Below are 16,395 nucleotides of genomic sequence, written 5' to 3'. Positions count from 1 at the left end.
ACTTCGCAGCCGAACTTAATAGGACTGTAGGTGTGCAGCGCCATCAATGATGACGCTGAGACCGTCAGCATGTACATTGATCCATTAGCGAGTCAAAGACACGACTACTACATCGGACGCTTCCATGGGCTCCGATGAAATGCGCCGAAGAAAACTTCGCGCAAAAGCAAAGTGCCCGAGTGGATGGCACTTTGTCAATCTTGAAACGCATTTGCTGTGATCTTTAACACCAATGCGAAAGACTTCCCCGAGCATATTGTCCCGGCTCGCCAGCGCTTCGAGACCTTCTCGAAGCGTCATGTCATCGATCGCCTTTCTATTGACGCCATGGAGACAGGAATCTTCTGCTCAGTTCCACCTGAAACAAAGCAATCGCAAGCATTTCAGATGCCAGCCGCAGCAGACAGGGTCAAAGCAACCTGATGTGAAGCAATTTTTAATAAGTGAAATGGTCAATTTAGTAGCCGCTTTGAACAGCTTGCACACTTTGGTCGATATCATCAAGAGGAATAGCCCAATTGAAACGTTACTTGCGCCATCGAAAAGAGCAGCCACACAGCTATTTTGTGGGTTTTTACTGATTGAATGCTGCTGTTACTCGTAGATTGCACATTCACGCTGAAAGAGCTCGCAATCTCTCCCCGGCTGTCACCCCAGACGCCAGACAGGCTTCCACTCGTTCACGTTCCTCCAGGATCAGTGCCCAGCGCTCTGCACACGTCAGACGATCACTAGAATCCACTAGCGAGTCTTCTAGAGGTCGTGCTAGCACCTTACTGGGTTCTGGATAGTCTGGTCGATCAACTGCCGAAGGCTGAGTTGCAAGCCATTGCTCGTAGATTTCACATTCACGCTGAAAGAGCTCGCGGTCTCTACAACCATCGTAGGCCAACAGTTGCCAGTCTTGATTCTTCTTGGAATCCAGACGCGCATAGCCGTCACCTCGTGGCAAATCCCCATCTGGAATCCACATCGCGATCGAGTCGTGTGCTAGTAGGTACACAGCTCGATCAGACACGTTGGTCAACTGAATGCTCTGGGGCCGTCCACGTCGAAACCTCGTCACTGACGGGATTAACTTGTTCGTTCGACGGGCTTGCAAGTTGGGCGCTACGTTTGACGGACTTGTCAGTTTAGTAGCCACATTTGAGTTACCGGTAATTTCATTAAACTGCTCGATTCGTCTGATCGATCCGACAAGTCTTAGGGGTAGGGAACTAAAATCCTGTCTTAGGTCATATTTTCACCATTTCTGTATTATAAGCAGTTTATAAACTGCGACAGCCTAAACCCACGCCTCTACCACAGGTTCAATTTCCGTCGCTGGCACGTGGCCAGCTTTCTTCTTCCTGGACGACACTGATTTTTATCGCCTTGGTACGTCTATTTGACGCTTCTTCTTCTACAAGAAGCGATCACCTGCTTGTGCTCCCTCGTACTTCTCTGGCCCACTCCAATATGACAATTGGTTTTTTATATATCGCACCTAAAGGAACACGACCATTCCATTGGCTTAAATTAATCAAGTTATATGGCTAGGTACAGACCACCAATTTCATGGTTGGCGGAGGCTTATACGCACTCAGTCACTTTTCGAAATACAATCGTCGAGATGCCAAAACCACCCGGGAAGAAGGATATCACGCCTACGTCACGTCTTCGCATTGTGCTATTCCTAGCGGAGCGGAGTGTTCGCGGTAAGCTTCTCCTTGGAGCTATCTGTGCTGCTATGATAGAGTTTAACCTCTCCCGCAACAGCATCAAGAAAGTGTGGTGCATCCGTGGCGAGGTGGACGGTTCCGCCCCATCACGGGTGCAGCCGAATCGTGGAAGATATCTGACGTTGGACGAGGCTGTGCAGCTGGTACATTCTATACCTCTGTGCCAACGTCAGACTCATCGCTCCCTCGCCGTTGCAACCGGAATACCAAGAAGTACACTCCAGCGCCACCTAGCCGACGGAACACTACGCCGCGCCTCCTCTCGTGTAAAGCCTACACTTACGAATAACCACAAGACCAAGCGTCTTCAATGGGTGTTAAGTCACGCTGACTTGCCGCTAGGTATAGTAACATGCAATATATTGTTTTTAATAGTTATCTATTTTCTTAACTAATAAAACCCGATCGTGTTTTAAAATTTTAAGGTGCCAGGATGTATAGAATGCATCACATGTATGACACCGTGCATGTCGATGAAAAGTGGTTTAACCTATATAAGTGTGCCACGAAGTATTACCTGACTGCAAATGAGCAACTTCCCTATCGGTCATGTCTGAACAAAAGGTACATCGGTAAAATCATGTTTTTGGCTCAAGTTGCGCGGCCCCGATACGATTTCCACAAAAAGCAGCACTTCTATGGTAAGATCGGAATTTGGCCTATACATGTAGTTAAAAGGGTTGAAGCCCTTCGTAGCTCTGCTATTCGACCTAAATGTACACTTGTTACTAAGAGTGTGTCCATGACTCGGTCCTTTTACCGGAAATTTCTTGTCGACAAAGTTTTTCCTGCAAACCGAGCAGGTATGTACCTTTTTTTTTAAAATTATTTTCAAGCTAAAAGTATATATTAGTTCGCAGAGGCTCTACTATTATCGCCCAACAAGATAATGCGGGACCCCATGTTCTCGAAAATGATGCCCAGCTAGAGAAAGCAGGGACTATTAATGAATGGGAGATAAAGGTGCGTTGCCAGCCAGCACGATCACCAGACCTGAGCGTATTAAATTTGGGATACTTTTCGTCTATTCAAGCTCTACAATATCGTAAGGCCGCCTACGACTCGGACAGCCTTATTGTGGCAGTAAGAAACTCATTTGACGAGCTTAGGTGGCAAACACTTGACAAGTGTTTTGTCACTTTGCAAAAGGTCATGGAATCTGTTCTGATGAGCGGTGGTGGCAATGACTATAAACTCCCGCGCGTTTCAAGGGATGTTGCAGTCAATGGGCGAATGCCTCTGTCGGTGGTAATTGCTGCCTATGCGGTAACGCTCGGGTACAGACAGCTGTATGCTTAATTTTAATCTTACAATCTTAATTTCAGTTATTCTATTCGTAATTATTGGAATTTTTTACTCAATCGCTGATTGATCAATAAGAATCGTTGGTTTACACTAATGCTAAGGTTTTATACATTAAACCTCGCTGCCGTCTATTCGAATTCGTAGCGCTTCTAGCGCATCTCTGCGTACAAGAACGCGTCCAACTGCTCGTAATTGTCTGGTCTACCCGCCCTTAATAAATAGTTTAATATCGATAAATATTGATTGAACTGCGACATAAAAAAACTAACGGCTTCTAGATGACAAGGTGCTTGGGCTTAGATTACTCCACCATAATTGATGCTAAAGCAGGCTAAAACATATGTCCGTGTGTGTCATGACTGGGGCTTTGAGCTGGTGCGCTATTCATTAATGGGCGAGCTCTGGCTCTCGAGCAATCGACCAAAACAGAAACCATCATATTGGAGTGGGCCAAAGGAGTAGTACTTAGAGCGGTTTCGTCAACACTAAAAAAACTCGTACTGCGCCAATTTTGTACTCTATCATGACCTTAGCTGGGGACGAAAACAACACTGCAAGATCGCGCTCTTCCACCTCGTTATGGCACTTAGAGAATGGCTGTGACGTCCTTAATGTGAGGGACAAGTGACGCTCAAGGAAGCGGCGCAGCCAGCCTTCCTCCATCGACAAGCCGCACACCAGCTGATCCACATGCTGCTCCTTCTCAAGAAGGTCGTGGCGGCTTACAAGGTGTCCGACCTGCTGCCTCCCATGCTCCTAGTCTCGGAGGCTTTCTTCTGTATCTTCTGGTAGCATAGGATGCGGACCGCGGCGGTTGGGCTTGCCTTTCCGAGCTAGAGCGACGTACTACTTAAGCGTGCAACGGGGAATCTTGGTTTGTCGCTCGTTGTCTTCATAGTGGACCCCGAAAGCACCTCTTAAACGACAGCGTCAGAATAATGTGCTTGAAGCCTTCTCATTTAGCCAGGCTTGGAAATGGGCGGGAAATGTCCAGATATAAAGTGCTTCAGGTTTTTACTTAGGCGGAGCAATTGTAGTTTTGGCAAATCAAATCAGGAACCGTATGGCTACATTGACGGCATTGGCTGAAAATAGGTCGGCTACTAAACTGGCAAAAGCTACTAAATTGACCATTTCCCTTACATGTAGTGATGTGCATTGGTTTCTTCGATGTTGTCAAAAATACACTGCAATTCACAATCAGTTCACTTTGTTCGCTGCTCCAACACCTCAGCACTTGCTAAATAGGTTACAGTATTATATTTTAATGAGCTCGCTCCATTGCAAGGGTCATCAAACGTAGCTTCCGACCACGGCACATCTTTGACCCCATTTAAGCGGTGAATGAACTGTACAGGTAAATGTTTCTCGTTTCGCAGCTATACCTAGCATTCAATCTTAATGTTCCAGTCCAATCGTGCGAAATACATGTAGTTACTTTACATAAAACGCCGTACAAAACTGTCGCTTCGTATAATCGCTCAGCAAAAAGAAAAGCTGCCACGCAAAATGAAGTTTTCATTGCAGTTTTGATTTAATTTAAGCTTTGCATAAAAATTAACCGAAAAAAACGTTTTTAATCAGGGTTTTCGAACGTTTTTCAACCAATATAAATTTTCGCTAAAGCTAAAGAGAAAGGGCACGATGCAAAGCAGAAACCTTCCAGTCATTAATACCATATTTTGCTCAAAATGACCGGGTTCTGAATTAAAACATTTTTAATGTTTTTTCTCGTTTGATTCGCGATAATCCAAAGACGACCAATCAATATTTAAAAGAGATTTGGGCTATTTAGTTGCTGTGAGATACTATTATACATGATACTTAATGCAAAATGTGCTGCTTCAGCCTTTAGCTACCAGCCCTGTCGGTACAGGTCCACGTGGACCTCTATAACATCGAATCAAATCACGCCATTCAAAAAATTGAATGTCTCTCACCCAATCAAAAACATAGCTGGTGACAACTACTCCCTCTAAAATCTAGCTCAAGGTGGTACAGAGGGTCTCATGGAACTCGTTAACAGCGGTGTGTGCGGCTGGTTCGGGATTGCGCCTTGTGAGTGGGACCGCTGCCAAGAGGCTCTAACTTACTGCAGGTTGCGTGCAAAGCCAGCTAGTGCATCAGCATCATCGCAATAAAGTGCTCCGCCAAGTACTTGGGCGATACTATCTTCACCTTAGCGACGGAAGCTTTCAAGGCGCTATTCCTCCATGTGTGGCAAGCAAGCTTATGAAATATTGGCCGGATGAGCGGCGTAAGGTGTGACTCATGTACATATATTATGTGCTTACGCTTCCGGTAGTTTGATACTCTCAACTGGTGTGATCGTTCTGTTGCTGTGTTTGCGCGTGAAGGTTACCGGCTCACCAGCTGACGCTCGGCACTCTGTCAAGTGAAGTCCGTAATTGAGGTGTGTTTCTTAGTACATCGCGATGATGAAATGCAGTAAAGCACTCGACATGAAAGCCCCTCTCACATTTTGTGCACCCGTATTTGGCCTTCTTTTGGATATTCTGTAGACTGCACAAGTAACAAAGCAGTTTCCCGTTGCTGTGCTCCGTTGAGTTCGGAGTGATAATGTGCAGTGACGTGTCGATATCGACAACGTCATCAATGGTCTCGCAAGCACGCTTTTATTTCGCTGCAGCTCACGCCTCTACTTATTGCGTTTTTTGGGTTTAGTTCGCGAGTCGGCCAGCTTTCACGTAGCTCGACGCCTTTACACTAGCAGGTCGGACTGTTTTGAGTAGCGTGTGAAAGTTGATAATAGCAATATCGATGAGCCACGAAAATATTTTCATCCCTAGACGCTTTTCACGGCGGCGGATAGAATTGGTGCTACGCAGCTGATCCACTCTGTCGACCTCGTTCATGCAAATGTTGTAGGCAGCAATTGGAGTTGGGACCATAAAATCTTTGCGATGCAACATTCGATCTTCTGTCCAGCGACGTATAAGGTAGGTGCCGTGACAGCAAAACGTTGCCTCAGGTGAGCTCGAGGGTAAGATTATCTTCGGCGGTGTAGATTTCAGATCATTGGTGTAGAAAATGACGACTTTCCGATCCTTGTAAGCGATATAGCCAGCTCGCTCTGCTGGTATAATTGTTGGCGTGAATGTTGCTCGAATTGCTTTAGCAGTACGCCGCTGTTGGTTTTGATGAACCTGCTTCTTTTTCTCCCAGCCACGCTCAGGACTAACAGCAGCAACTAGCTCCCAGCCATTTTGTGAGACACCATCGACACGAGCTACTACTGCTGACACTGCCGGTTTGATCCATTTATCAACCAAGTTGATACGAACTGTCCCCAGAAGATGCATTTCACGTCCGTGAACTTCAACAACGCCTGTGCAAATGTGTGGCGAAAATAAAAGCTGTCTGATACAACTAGACAGTGGCCAGTAAGAGAGCGCAGCGCACGCGCCTGGTGCCCTGTCATGGCAATCCACAGCGCCGTAGCAGATTCCGGCTTTATAGTCACCTCGTCGGCACGAAAGTTGGCGTTCTTAGGGTAGGAAATAAGCCTGTATAACGCTCAGCAGGTGTTGATGGCAGTGTGTTGCCCGAAGCGTTACCATACAACGAGTGAACGTAGAGGGAGGACCATCCCACAGCATCATTAAAGCGGACGCCATACTTATCCGGCTTCAAGGGCATAAATCCCCTTGCCCGCGATCTGGCCTTAGTTCGAACAGTCATATAGTCAATACTGCTAATGTCCACTGACACGGCATACTCTGCAAAGAGCTTTTGGAAATGCTTTCATAATTCCTCTACAGCGCCACAGCGGGTCTCTTTCCTTGTCAAAGGTTGAGTGTTCTGATGGGTGTAGCGTCAGTGCTCCACAAATCTGCTGAAATCACGTTCTTGACATCGTTTTAATAAAGGCAGACTGGCCCAGAAAGCGGCGATCAGACCAAAACTGGGCAATCTCATTCAATGGACAAATACTCAATGTAATTGCGAGACCTATATAGGTGCTGAACTCCCTATCAGTAACAGCAGTATGGCCGTCAAAGACCAATAATCGACGTCCATTTACGCTGTCGATCTTTCAGTGCGGACCTGAAGAGCAACGTAAATACACCGACTTCTCGCTGGGAATCGTATGGGTTTGTCACTTGGTCTGATATAGCAACGTGTAGACTGTTGGTATCACGAAGAGAAGCGATATACTGCTCTGCAATGACACTACTTTCTTTCCCGATAGCCCACGAGCTTGCACAGCAGTATCACCAGCAGCGCTCTCCGCTACTTCAGTACCGAAATCCTCTTTTCGAGTGTGTTCACCACTGGCTCCAGTGCTTGCAACATTTTGAGCAGCATCACTGTCGACTCCTGATAAGTCTTCTTCCGCGGCGTCGATTTCCCAGTCGCCTGTCAGGTCGTCGACGCTATAATCTTCTGTCGACATAGTCTTCGTGAGGTCTGGGTCGAGTCTTTGTAACTGAGGAGGGGGGGGGGGGTACCTCTAACAGGCTTATATCATTGCGTTGCTGTCGTAACGTGACGCCAGGAGATGCTTTGGTAGGAATCCGAGTTGACCTTTACTAACGCCACGACAATGCAAGTCTATAAGTGGTGATGACTTTTGGCCAATACTATCAGTTTTACACATCTGCTTGAGGTCCACAGGAAACGTGGTAGCTGAAGGGTGTAGGATAATGCGTCCTAAGACACGTCCTAAACTGTCCTATTTGTCCTAAATTTTACAGGGAGATTTTGGAGATGTGTCCTAAAAAGCGACTAATCCTTCGTTACAGAATATTATAATTTGTGTCCTCCAGATTGTCCTAAACCTCAAATATTAACTTTTTCCGGACTATCTACGTAAATTTACGTAAGAGTTACTTAAAACTCACATTGGCTTTACTTTTTGTCCTGGGGCACACCAACCATTTCTGAATCTCCACTACTGCAGCCAAGCATCATGGACCATTGCGGCTACTCCTTCTGCAGCTAGGGCGCTCGCCTATCTGGCCTCTGCTGCCACCTGCGGAAGCAGTGTCTTGTCCGCTCTGCTCACGAGCGCAAACATTCAACAGTGCGGCACGGACCACTGAGATCCCGGACCAGGCCACCATTGACAAGATGTGCGCCTCGACTGCCTGCAACACCCTGCTCGCTGACGTGAAGGCCATGAACCTGGAGGAGTGCCAACTGCCGGTCGGTGTCGGTTCCAACCTGAAGGCCGACCTGGTAGTCTACGTGCCGTCCAACTGCCCATCGACGTCGGCTCCCAGCCCGGATTCGCCTGCCACAAACGCACCTGTTGTCGACACCCCGACGACGCCAGACAACTTGACGAACCAGGCCGAGCACACCGCCGCGCTAACCAAGACCCCCATCGCTTGCTAACCGCGTCTTCGGATCGACTTGCAGCCAAGTAGCCCTTGCGAGTACTTTGCTGCTTTTTGAGCCCCCCCCCCTTTGTCGTCACGTTCTGATTATTAACCGTCGTTTGCTGCGCATGTTGAAGTCGCTCAACCGTTATTAGCGGCTATTATTACCTTCAATGACTATCATCCTTTGAAACACTTTAAAAATATTGTCACACACTTTGTAGTAGAGAAGTTTTGTTGAGGTGCTTTTCGCGCACAACAAAGAATCGGCTGCTCTTGGAGAGAGGGGCTTTAAGATGTTTATTGTTTCTAGCTAGGCCAGTTGAGGATATGGCTTGAGGACAGTGCATGTTGGGCTTGGTGTTGTCCTAATAGGACAGTGGAATGAGTTGCAGTCTGTCCTATTAGGTGTCCAGTTGTCGAGTGTTTTATTAGGACACGCGGACCCTGGCTTGTTTCGTCCTAAAACTCATTGTGTTGTCCTAAATATGGGTTTGTTTATGAGCCGAATTGCTAGTTTTTTATCCCAGGTTTTAGGACAATAGGACACTTTAGGACTCCTAGTAGGACGCATTCTCTCCTACCAGCTGAAGAAGAAAATTATTTAGTTTTTTAAATGTTTCATAAAACATACCATGGCTATATTTCAATTGGTTTAGACACGCTATCTCCAGCTCAAGGATAGATGCCAGTGGGCACTGCCCTTCAATAAAAGATCCTACTGAGCCAAGTAAACTGAAGTTTGGTGTACGGCTAGTCTAGCGTCTATAAGGACAAAGTGTACTGGAAGCACGACTGTTACGTATCTCCTACAGTAGATATTTGTGACGGAATCACACAGCACCTTGCGCTCGCGAAAGTTGGAGTTTGAGAGTATACAAACGCTCAGTCCACAGTAGTTCACAGGTCCCTTTTGGTCTCGAACAAGTCTCCTTCCTTTAGGGAGATATGCTCGAGCACTGTAGTTGCTATCTCTTCGCCCGGGTCAGCAAAACATCAGCCAAGCAAAACGATGCGCTTACAAATGACGTAACGTGATAAACAAATGGAGCATCATCATACATACTGCTAATAAAACTGTCGTGACGACAGCATCTCGCAGCGAGGTGCTACCCCAACAAAACATGGGGCTACCGCAGCTGATAGGCTCGTGTCCCTATTGCGCTTGCACTAGATTAGTATGTTTTACATCTAGATTGCAGCTCAATCAGCGGCCACGGGCTGTACAGTAACCAAGCTCGCAACCTGATACCCGAAGATTGATAGTGATAGAGTAAATAGCTGACAACTCGCTCAGCTGCAACGAAGTCTGTCCCTAAGAAGGGCGGCGACTGCCGCAACAGCCAAGCTCGAGCGCCGGGTGCCCTTCAGAGTAGATGCATAGACTGGAAGATTGAGTGAGTAAAAAGATGTTAGATGACATCTCGCTAAGCTGTCGCGGCAACGAAGTATGCCCCTGAAGAGGGAGGGGGCTACCTCAGCAGCCAAGCTCACACGCCGGATGCATGATAGCGAATGGTAAGTAGCCTTACCCTTCGCGGGGACGGTCCGCTTTATGTGGTAGCAGGAGCGAAGATCATCGGGGACCACCGTGTCCCAGCAACTTGATAAATGACTGGTCAGTGGTGAAATTTCTGCGAGATCTGGTCAACACATCCTTGTCTCCGTTTTCGTTGAGAACTGACTCTATTAAAAACAACTGTAATAATAGCACTCATAAACTACTATTGAATTGGTTTTTAAGCATTTAAAATTAATTAATTAATTTTAGAAGCACTTTCTCATGAAGTATCACGGACGAATAATATTTCATTACAACTACTTTTATTTCTTAAAAACAATAAAATAGCATTACCAGCCCAACTCTCTACAGTGTAGTTATTAGTTGACCGGATTTATATTTATACCGCTCTACCATGGTGTTTGATAGAGCTTTTATACTATGGTACTTTTGAGCTCAACTCAATTTTAGCACCGGGCCTTTATATATTACGGGGCTTTAATGGGGTAAAATCTGCTACATGTACATGTTTAGATTCTTCTCCTCTTACTAGTTGATCATCTTCGAGGCCATCATCCCTTGCGACCAGCAACAAGCAAACTGAGCCCATCGGATGAAAAGATGTCGAGCGTGCAGCTCGTCTTCGCAACTAGCCCAGGTGGCAGTTGACATCGATAATATTGTCATCCACCTCCAAGAACTTAATGCGTGCGCCGCCTTCATCGATCCACTCGACGCCTGGCTGTGGCTCTTCAGCTGCTCGAATCCGCATATTTTCCTTCGAATCTGCCAGAACGAGAGAACATGTGAACGAGCGCTTGCCGTTGGCTTCGACCTTGAGTTGCCGATTAGCGAACTGGAAGTAGCGAGTGTGAACTGGGCCAGGAATGTTGCAAACCAAAACGTGGGCATCGATTGCGAATGACTGCAGCACTTGGATGCTGACACTAGATCGTTGACTGTGGCTCCAGTTTGGTGGCGTAAACACAAGAGGCCACCAATTCAATTCTGACGGAGACACAGCAGCGTCGGCTTGATCGAACGAGCAGCTAACACGAGCTGACAGTCGGACGTGCCCAACGAGAGAGTCATCAGATGCTCTTCGTGTCAGTGGGGCGTGGTACACTGTCCATCCAAACATCTGACCAGCAACTGACGGCTTGGCATTAAACTGTTTGTCGCAGTTTTGTATGGCAGCGTCGTACTCAGCTTTAGAGAACGGGTGGAAGTGGATCCATTGGGGAACGGGACGCGCCATCCGTCCTCATGTTGAGAAGAAGGGACCCATGGCGACGATTTACTCGCCGTATACACGTTCGGTGAAGAGGTGTCATTGGCCTCTGGAATCACCCCGATGGCTCGAGCTTGTATGAGAAATTGAAAGCGTTCTTGACTGTGAATCTCCTTCATCATCTCCACGTTCTCTGTGCGTAGAGCATCACACTCGAGAGCGAGACGATGCAGTGCTCGGTACAGTTCACTTGAATTGTCGCCTTCTTGGTTCATTGTCGCCAAACATTTCTTGACTTGAGATTCGAGTAATTTGCGTTCAGCTTGTAGCTGTTGGAACTCGCTCTTCTTCAAGACTCGCAGACGTGCCATACTCTCGCAACGCTGCTGTCGTGTCATCACTGCTTTGATTTGCTTGGACCATTCTTTCGTCTTCGAGTCGGCCCAGTCGTGAAGCTGCACCCAAGTCTTCTCATCTATCTCTTCTATAGATGAGGTGGCGGCGTCTACGCGGGCTGTGGCTGAGAGCATACGCGCTTCTTTCTGACGAAGTGGTGAGGTTATTCCGTATCGATCACGATTAAAAGTAAGCGTGACAGTTTGTCAGACTGACCACGAAGTTGGTGAGACTCTATCGGTTTAGGCAACATCAACGGTCGAGTCTACCTCTCCCATCCTTATAAGAAGATCAATTTTAGGAAATGCTCCGTGTGTACCTGTAACAATAGACACACACTGGGCACTTTTAATTAGCCCAAGTTGTCAAATACCGCTAGGTCTTCCAAAAGGCAGTAATCTATTCAATTTAGAGGGGGAATGAATGCATCCTAGTTGCTCAACGAACACATGGTACCCCATAAGAATTGCTTACGGCATCGCGTTGATGGAGATTCAGCTCTGTCGTTGGATTGAGCACACAGATGTGATCCGTTACTGCTGGTGCCACTGGTTTTTACATATATATTAAAAATACGGTTACTCACAAAGAGACAAGAAAAAATTAAAGTAAATAATTTCATTGAGTCATGGAGCTCAACGTAATAAAAGCATGATTCGGCTCTAAGGATGTAGCACTTATCAAGGGAGCTTCCAAGGCCTTGACACAGTGAGTGATTCGCTCTCCAAATCGAATACGCAGATGAGAAAGTTACAACCAGGTCTGAGTTGGGGGCGGGGGGCTTGCTTACATTTCTATTTCTAACCAACCGTATTTGTTCATTTTTTTTCTTAGGTCAAATGTAAATTATCATACGAGCTGCCCGACGTCTTGCCTGTTATCGTCTTCGAATCCCATCATAGTTTTATAGAACTAGACGCATTTGAAGTCCTACTTTCTACGTCACTATCAATACCACAGTCTGTCTGCTTTCGCATAGCTCTACGTCGCTATGCCGAAGCGAAAGCGCAGCATATATTTATCCAATTTAAGTGCGAGTAACAGGGCTAACAACCGCTTACAGAATCGAAAGGCTACGTGATCAATGCGTGGCAGATGACAAAAGTGCTTTAACAACTGAGTATGATATCAAGATGATCATGTTCCAAGCCTCTATAGTCAAAGGGTCCACCACGATTTCTCCGGCTAATTGCGACTCCCATAGAAACGTGACATCATTTCTGTATTCATTATCATCTTGAATGAGCACGCAAAGCCTGAACAATAGCAAAATTGCACCTGAAGAGTACCCTACTCCATTTTAATATTGCGGTACGGCTTGGTTTTGAGATAGAGTCTTGGAAATACTCGCGTCATCCCGAACTAGGCTGCAACTTTTCACTGGCTCTGTTCACGCATAATTGCCTGCATAGGGGGGCCCTCTTAGTCAGTGACATCAACCACATCGTACTGAAATAGGGACTGCAGCGGAGCTCCTCACACACTCGACCATTCCTTAAGCGAGGAGAGACTATTGAGCCAACCTGGCTACGACACAATGATCAAACTGTCGCTCGACTTACTGTAATTCCTGCTGCATGGTCTGTGGATGATTCTGATTCTTGCTATAGAACCCAACAGCAAATGAAACAGTATTTCGAATAGAAATTGGGAGCTAAATGAGTTACGGCACTCGCTGCCTTCATTTCGTACAACTTCCGGTCTCGTTCCAAGTGGACAGCTCAAAGTGGTTAATATGCCTTGACAGTTTTTGTTTTGGAATGCTCTGAGATTACATTAAAAAAATCGATTATTTACAGTAACACGGCCGTCATCGCGCGCAATCATTGATTGCGTGCCAAAAAAAAAATCAGAAAGCTTTCTTCTTCCTTCATGTTGATTCTGTACATGTATTAATGCCAGTTTCCTTGAGATAATACAGTAGAGGTATCATTTGTATACTGGGCCAGAAATTCTTCATTGATCGTGAAAGACTGTAGGTCTGGAAAGCAGATCACTGACTATGACTCCACGAGGTCGCTGATTGAAAACTCGGTGGCTCTTAAGTATTTATAAACTGAGGAGACACAGCAGGTCGGCTTTATCGAATGAGTAGCTTGCAAGTCCACACTCCCACGTGACGAACGAAAGGTTATTTGATGGTCCTTGCGTCTGCGGGGCGTGATACACGTCCATATAACAACATTGTTCAATGTTCAGCAACTGAAGTCTTTACATTAGATAGATCTACCGGATTTTCCCTGGTAATATCTAACTCAGCGCTCTAATAGACGAGAAGAAGGGACTCGAGGTTATTTCCGTTGAACGCCATCAGGAGTTGTAGCCTGGACAAGAAGTACATGTAATTATACTAAAGGGTATCTAGAAGCAAACCCTTAGCCCGTGTACCGACGACATCATGAAGTCCGGAGAAGGCATTTCTACTACGCGAACACGAGTTCCTGTGAAAAAACTGTACGTCACGAAACTCATCTTGGTGTTTATAGGTTTTTTTGCACAGGTATCAAGTTGGGCCGAGGTCACTATAATTTTGTACGCTGCGATTATGGTAAGGTTTAGAGGTGGAGGTGAAATTTGCACGTTAATAGGAAAAGCAATGTACGCATACACTCCCAAGCTAGTGCGGAAAGCGGTCGAGCTGTCTGTACGGGTACAGCGACATCACTTTTTAAGCGCCTCTATCTAGACAAATGAAATGGGCGGATACTATCAACAGTGATTTTATTGAACGTGTGAGAGCACATACTCAGCGTGAATCGGCGTACAAAGAGGCCCTTCAAGAGTTCGAGAAAGACGCATACGCTATGGTATGCAACGTGCTTGGCCCAGTGTATTATCGATTTATCTTTGTACTACGCAGATTGTCGCGTAAAAATACTAACGGAAAGCGCGAGGACTGCTACGTCATGATCATTGCAGATACGAAGGAGAATGCACTCAGTCGAGCAGCTGAAAAGACAGAAAACGTCGTTCATTGAGTACAAGAAGGAGGAGCATTTGTAACCTTTACGGAGGTAGACGATGCCTCGGTGGACGTGAGCTACGACCATTGGACAAGTTGCGAAGATCAGCGACACGCGCAATTTCTCTTTGTTCAGTGGGCACAATATGCTAGTTGGTGGTCAGAAGGGTCAGAATTTTTCCAAGCGGATGATTCAAAGAATCGTGAATCAAGTTCTGGTTAGCACTAGGTTGATCAAAGTACAACTTGGATGGATCAACTCCTACCTTAGAGCTGCACCATGAGGTGATCTTCGCTCAGATCTCCTCATGATTACTTTTTATAAAAGAACCCACTAGCGTCAACGATGCTTTCACTTTGCTACGAAGCCCAACGATACGTTACCGGTATTTACCGCCCCCTAACCTTGCAGCGTGTCTGTCCGTCCGTCTGTCAATAAGTCCGTCCGGTTCCTTTCTTGCTGCTTTTTCCTGCCTTTTCGCATGACTACAGTCGGCCTGTCTAATACAGTTTCCTCCCATCTTTCCGACCGCGCCTACCTTTCTGACTCGACTTAACTATGCCAAAATTACAAATATATCCAAAAGCGTGACGCAATTAACTCGCGCCCTGATTGGGCAATACCTGCCGACCTGCGACACTGACTGGATCTGTCGCACGATCAGACCGCCTCTCTCCCTCGCGATTGGACGTAAGGTAAACATTTCTGCCCCGAACGAAACACATTGATTGGATGCAAACAGCCAGCAGATACTTGATTATTGCATTCAGCAGCGCAAAACCTGTCGTATGTAATGCAAATCGGGCACAGTAACCACTTAATTTTCTAAGAGCTCTGCACACATAGAGATATGTAATATTATTTATGTAGACTTCACAGACCAGTATTTTGTAAGAGCTCTGGGATGTAATTTTCCACACACTTTTCAAAGTAAAGACGATATTGATAATATTAGTATTATTAAAATAAGCTTCACAGGCCGCAATTGTAAGAGCTCGGCGATGCTATTTTCCACAGACTTTCTAAAGTGGAGACGATAGTATTTTTTAATATTAGAGTAGGCTTCACGACCAGCGCTTTTTGTAGGGACCTTGCGAATATATATATATTTTACTTCACCTGGCACTCAACACTGCCACCGTGCAATGAAGGCGCGCGGCTGCACGGTCATTGCGCTATCTGCTCCCGTGCACCCCACCCGACGAATGCATGCGCGCACAATAATAGTCTTTTAGTCAATTTATATTGCATGTAAAGTATGTTTTTGTTTGGAAATCTGATATTAATATATTAAAGATAAGCCCAATATTAATAATATAAAACATTTTACTATTTAGCTTAATAATAAATATCAGCCTTTTATTACCGTGCTATTGGCTAATATTTGGACGAAAGTAATTTGTTAAAACAATATATTTTGCTAACATACGCACAGCTTGCAAAATGGTGGGCCCTACGTGCAAGCAATGTGAGGCGAAGATTGACCCGCTTCTGCTGAACCCGCAACGGTCTACGACGGATGCCCGGCCGCGCTGCGTCTGCTGCGGGAAGCTGCAGTACGGCTACGCGTTCCGTACAATCAGCGGGCGGGACATCGTGCGGCGCTGTATTGCCTGCGAGAACGGCCCAAAAGCGGCTGAGTTTTGGGAGGACCCCCCCCCCCACCTGATTCGGCCGAAGTGCGCCGCCAGGAAAGCCTGGCGAACGTCAAGAAGGCAATGGGTCCTGACTGGTACCCCAAGAAGAAAAAGAGGCACAGCCGCCCTCGCAAGCTGACCGCCCGAAACGTCAGGTACATTGATTAAAAGAAGCAGCAGAAGAGCAAGTAATTGGTAAGTATACCCTTTTAGCCCCTTACCCCGCATAGGTTTGTATACTGGCTGACGGTGCAAGGCTTGGGGTCGCACATACTGTAAGCTGACTGTGGCGCTAC

General features: G+C 46.3%; 1 protein-coding gene and 1 pseudogene across 1 annotated transcript; one reads left to right on the top strand and one right to left on the bottom strand.

Moving 5' to 3' along the window:
* Nucleotides 1-8,023: 8,023 nt before the first annotated feature.
* On the top strand, nucleotides 8,024-8,381 carry PITG_23060 (annotated as a pseudogene; the record flags this gene model as incomplete).
* A 2,140-nt stretch (nucleotides 8,382-10,521) lies between these two features.
* PITG_15744 (uncharacterized protein) lies at nucleotides 10,522-11,633 on the bottom strand (the record flags this gene model as incomplete). The annotated part of the gene is made up of 2 exons (XM_002897964.1): nucleotides 10,522-10,997; nucleotides 11,078-11,633. 2 exons carry the CDS (start codon nucleotides 11,631-11,633, stop codon nucleotides 10,522-10,524), a joined length of 1,032 nt encoding a protein of 343 aa, XP_002898010.1.
* Nucleotides 11,634-16,395: the final 4,762 nt, after the last annotated feature.

This window comes from Phytophthora infestans, genomic scaffold (assembly GCF_000142945.1).
Source record: "Phytophthora infestans T30-4 supercont1.40 genomic scaffold, whole genome shotgun sequence".
Classification (NCBI taxonomy): Eukaryota; Oomycota; class Peronosporomycetes; order Peronosporales; family Peronosporaceae; genus Phytophthora; species Phytophthora infestans.
This window is presented reverse-complemented; position numbering and strand designations above follow the sequence as displayed.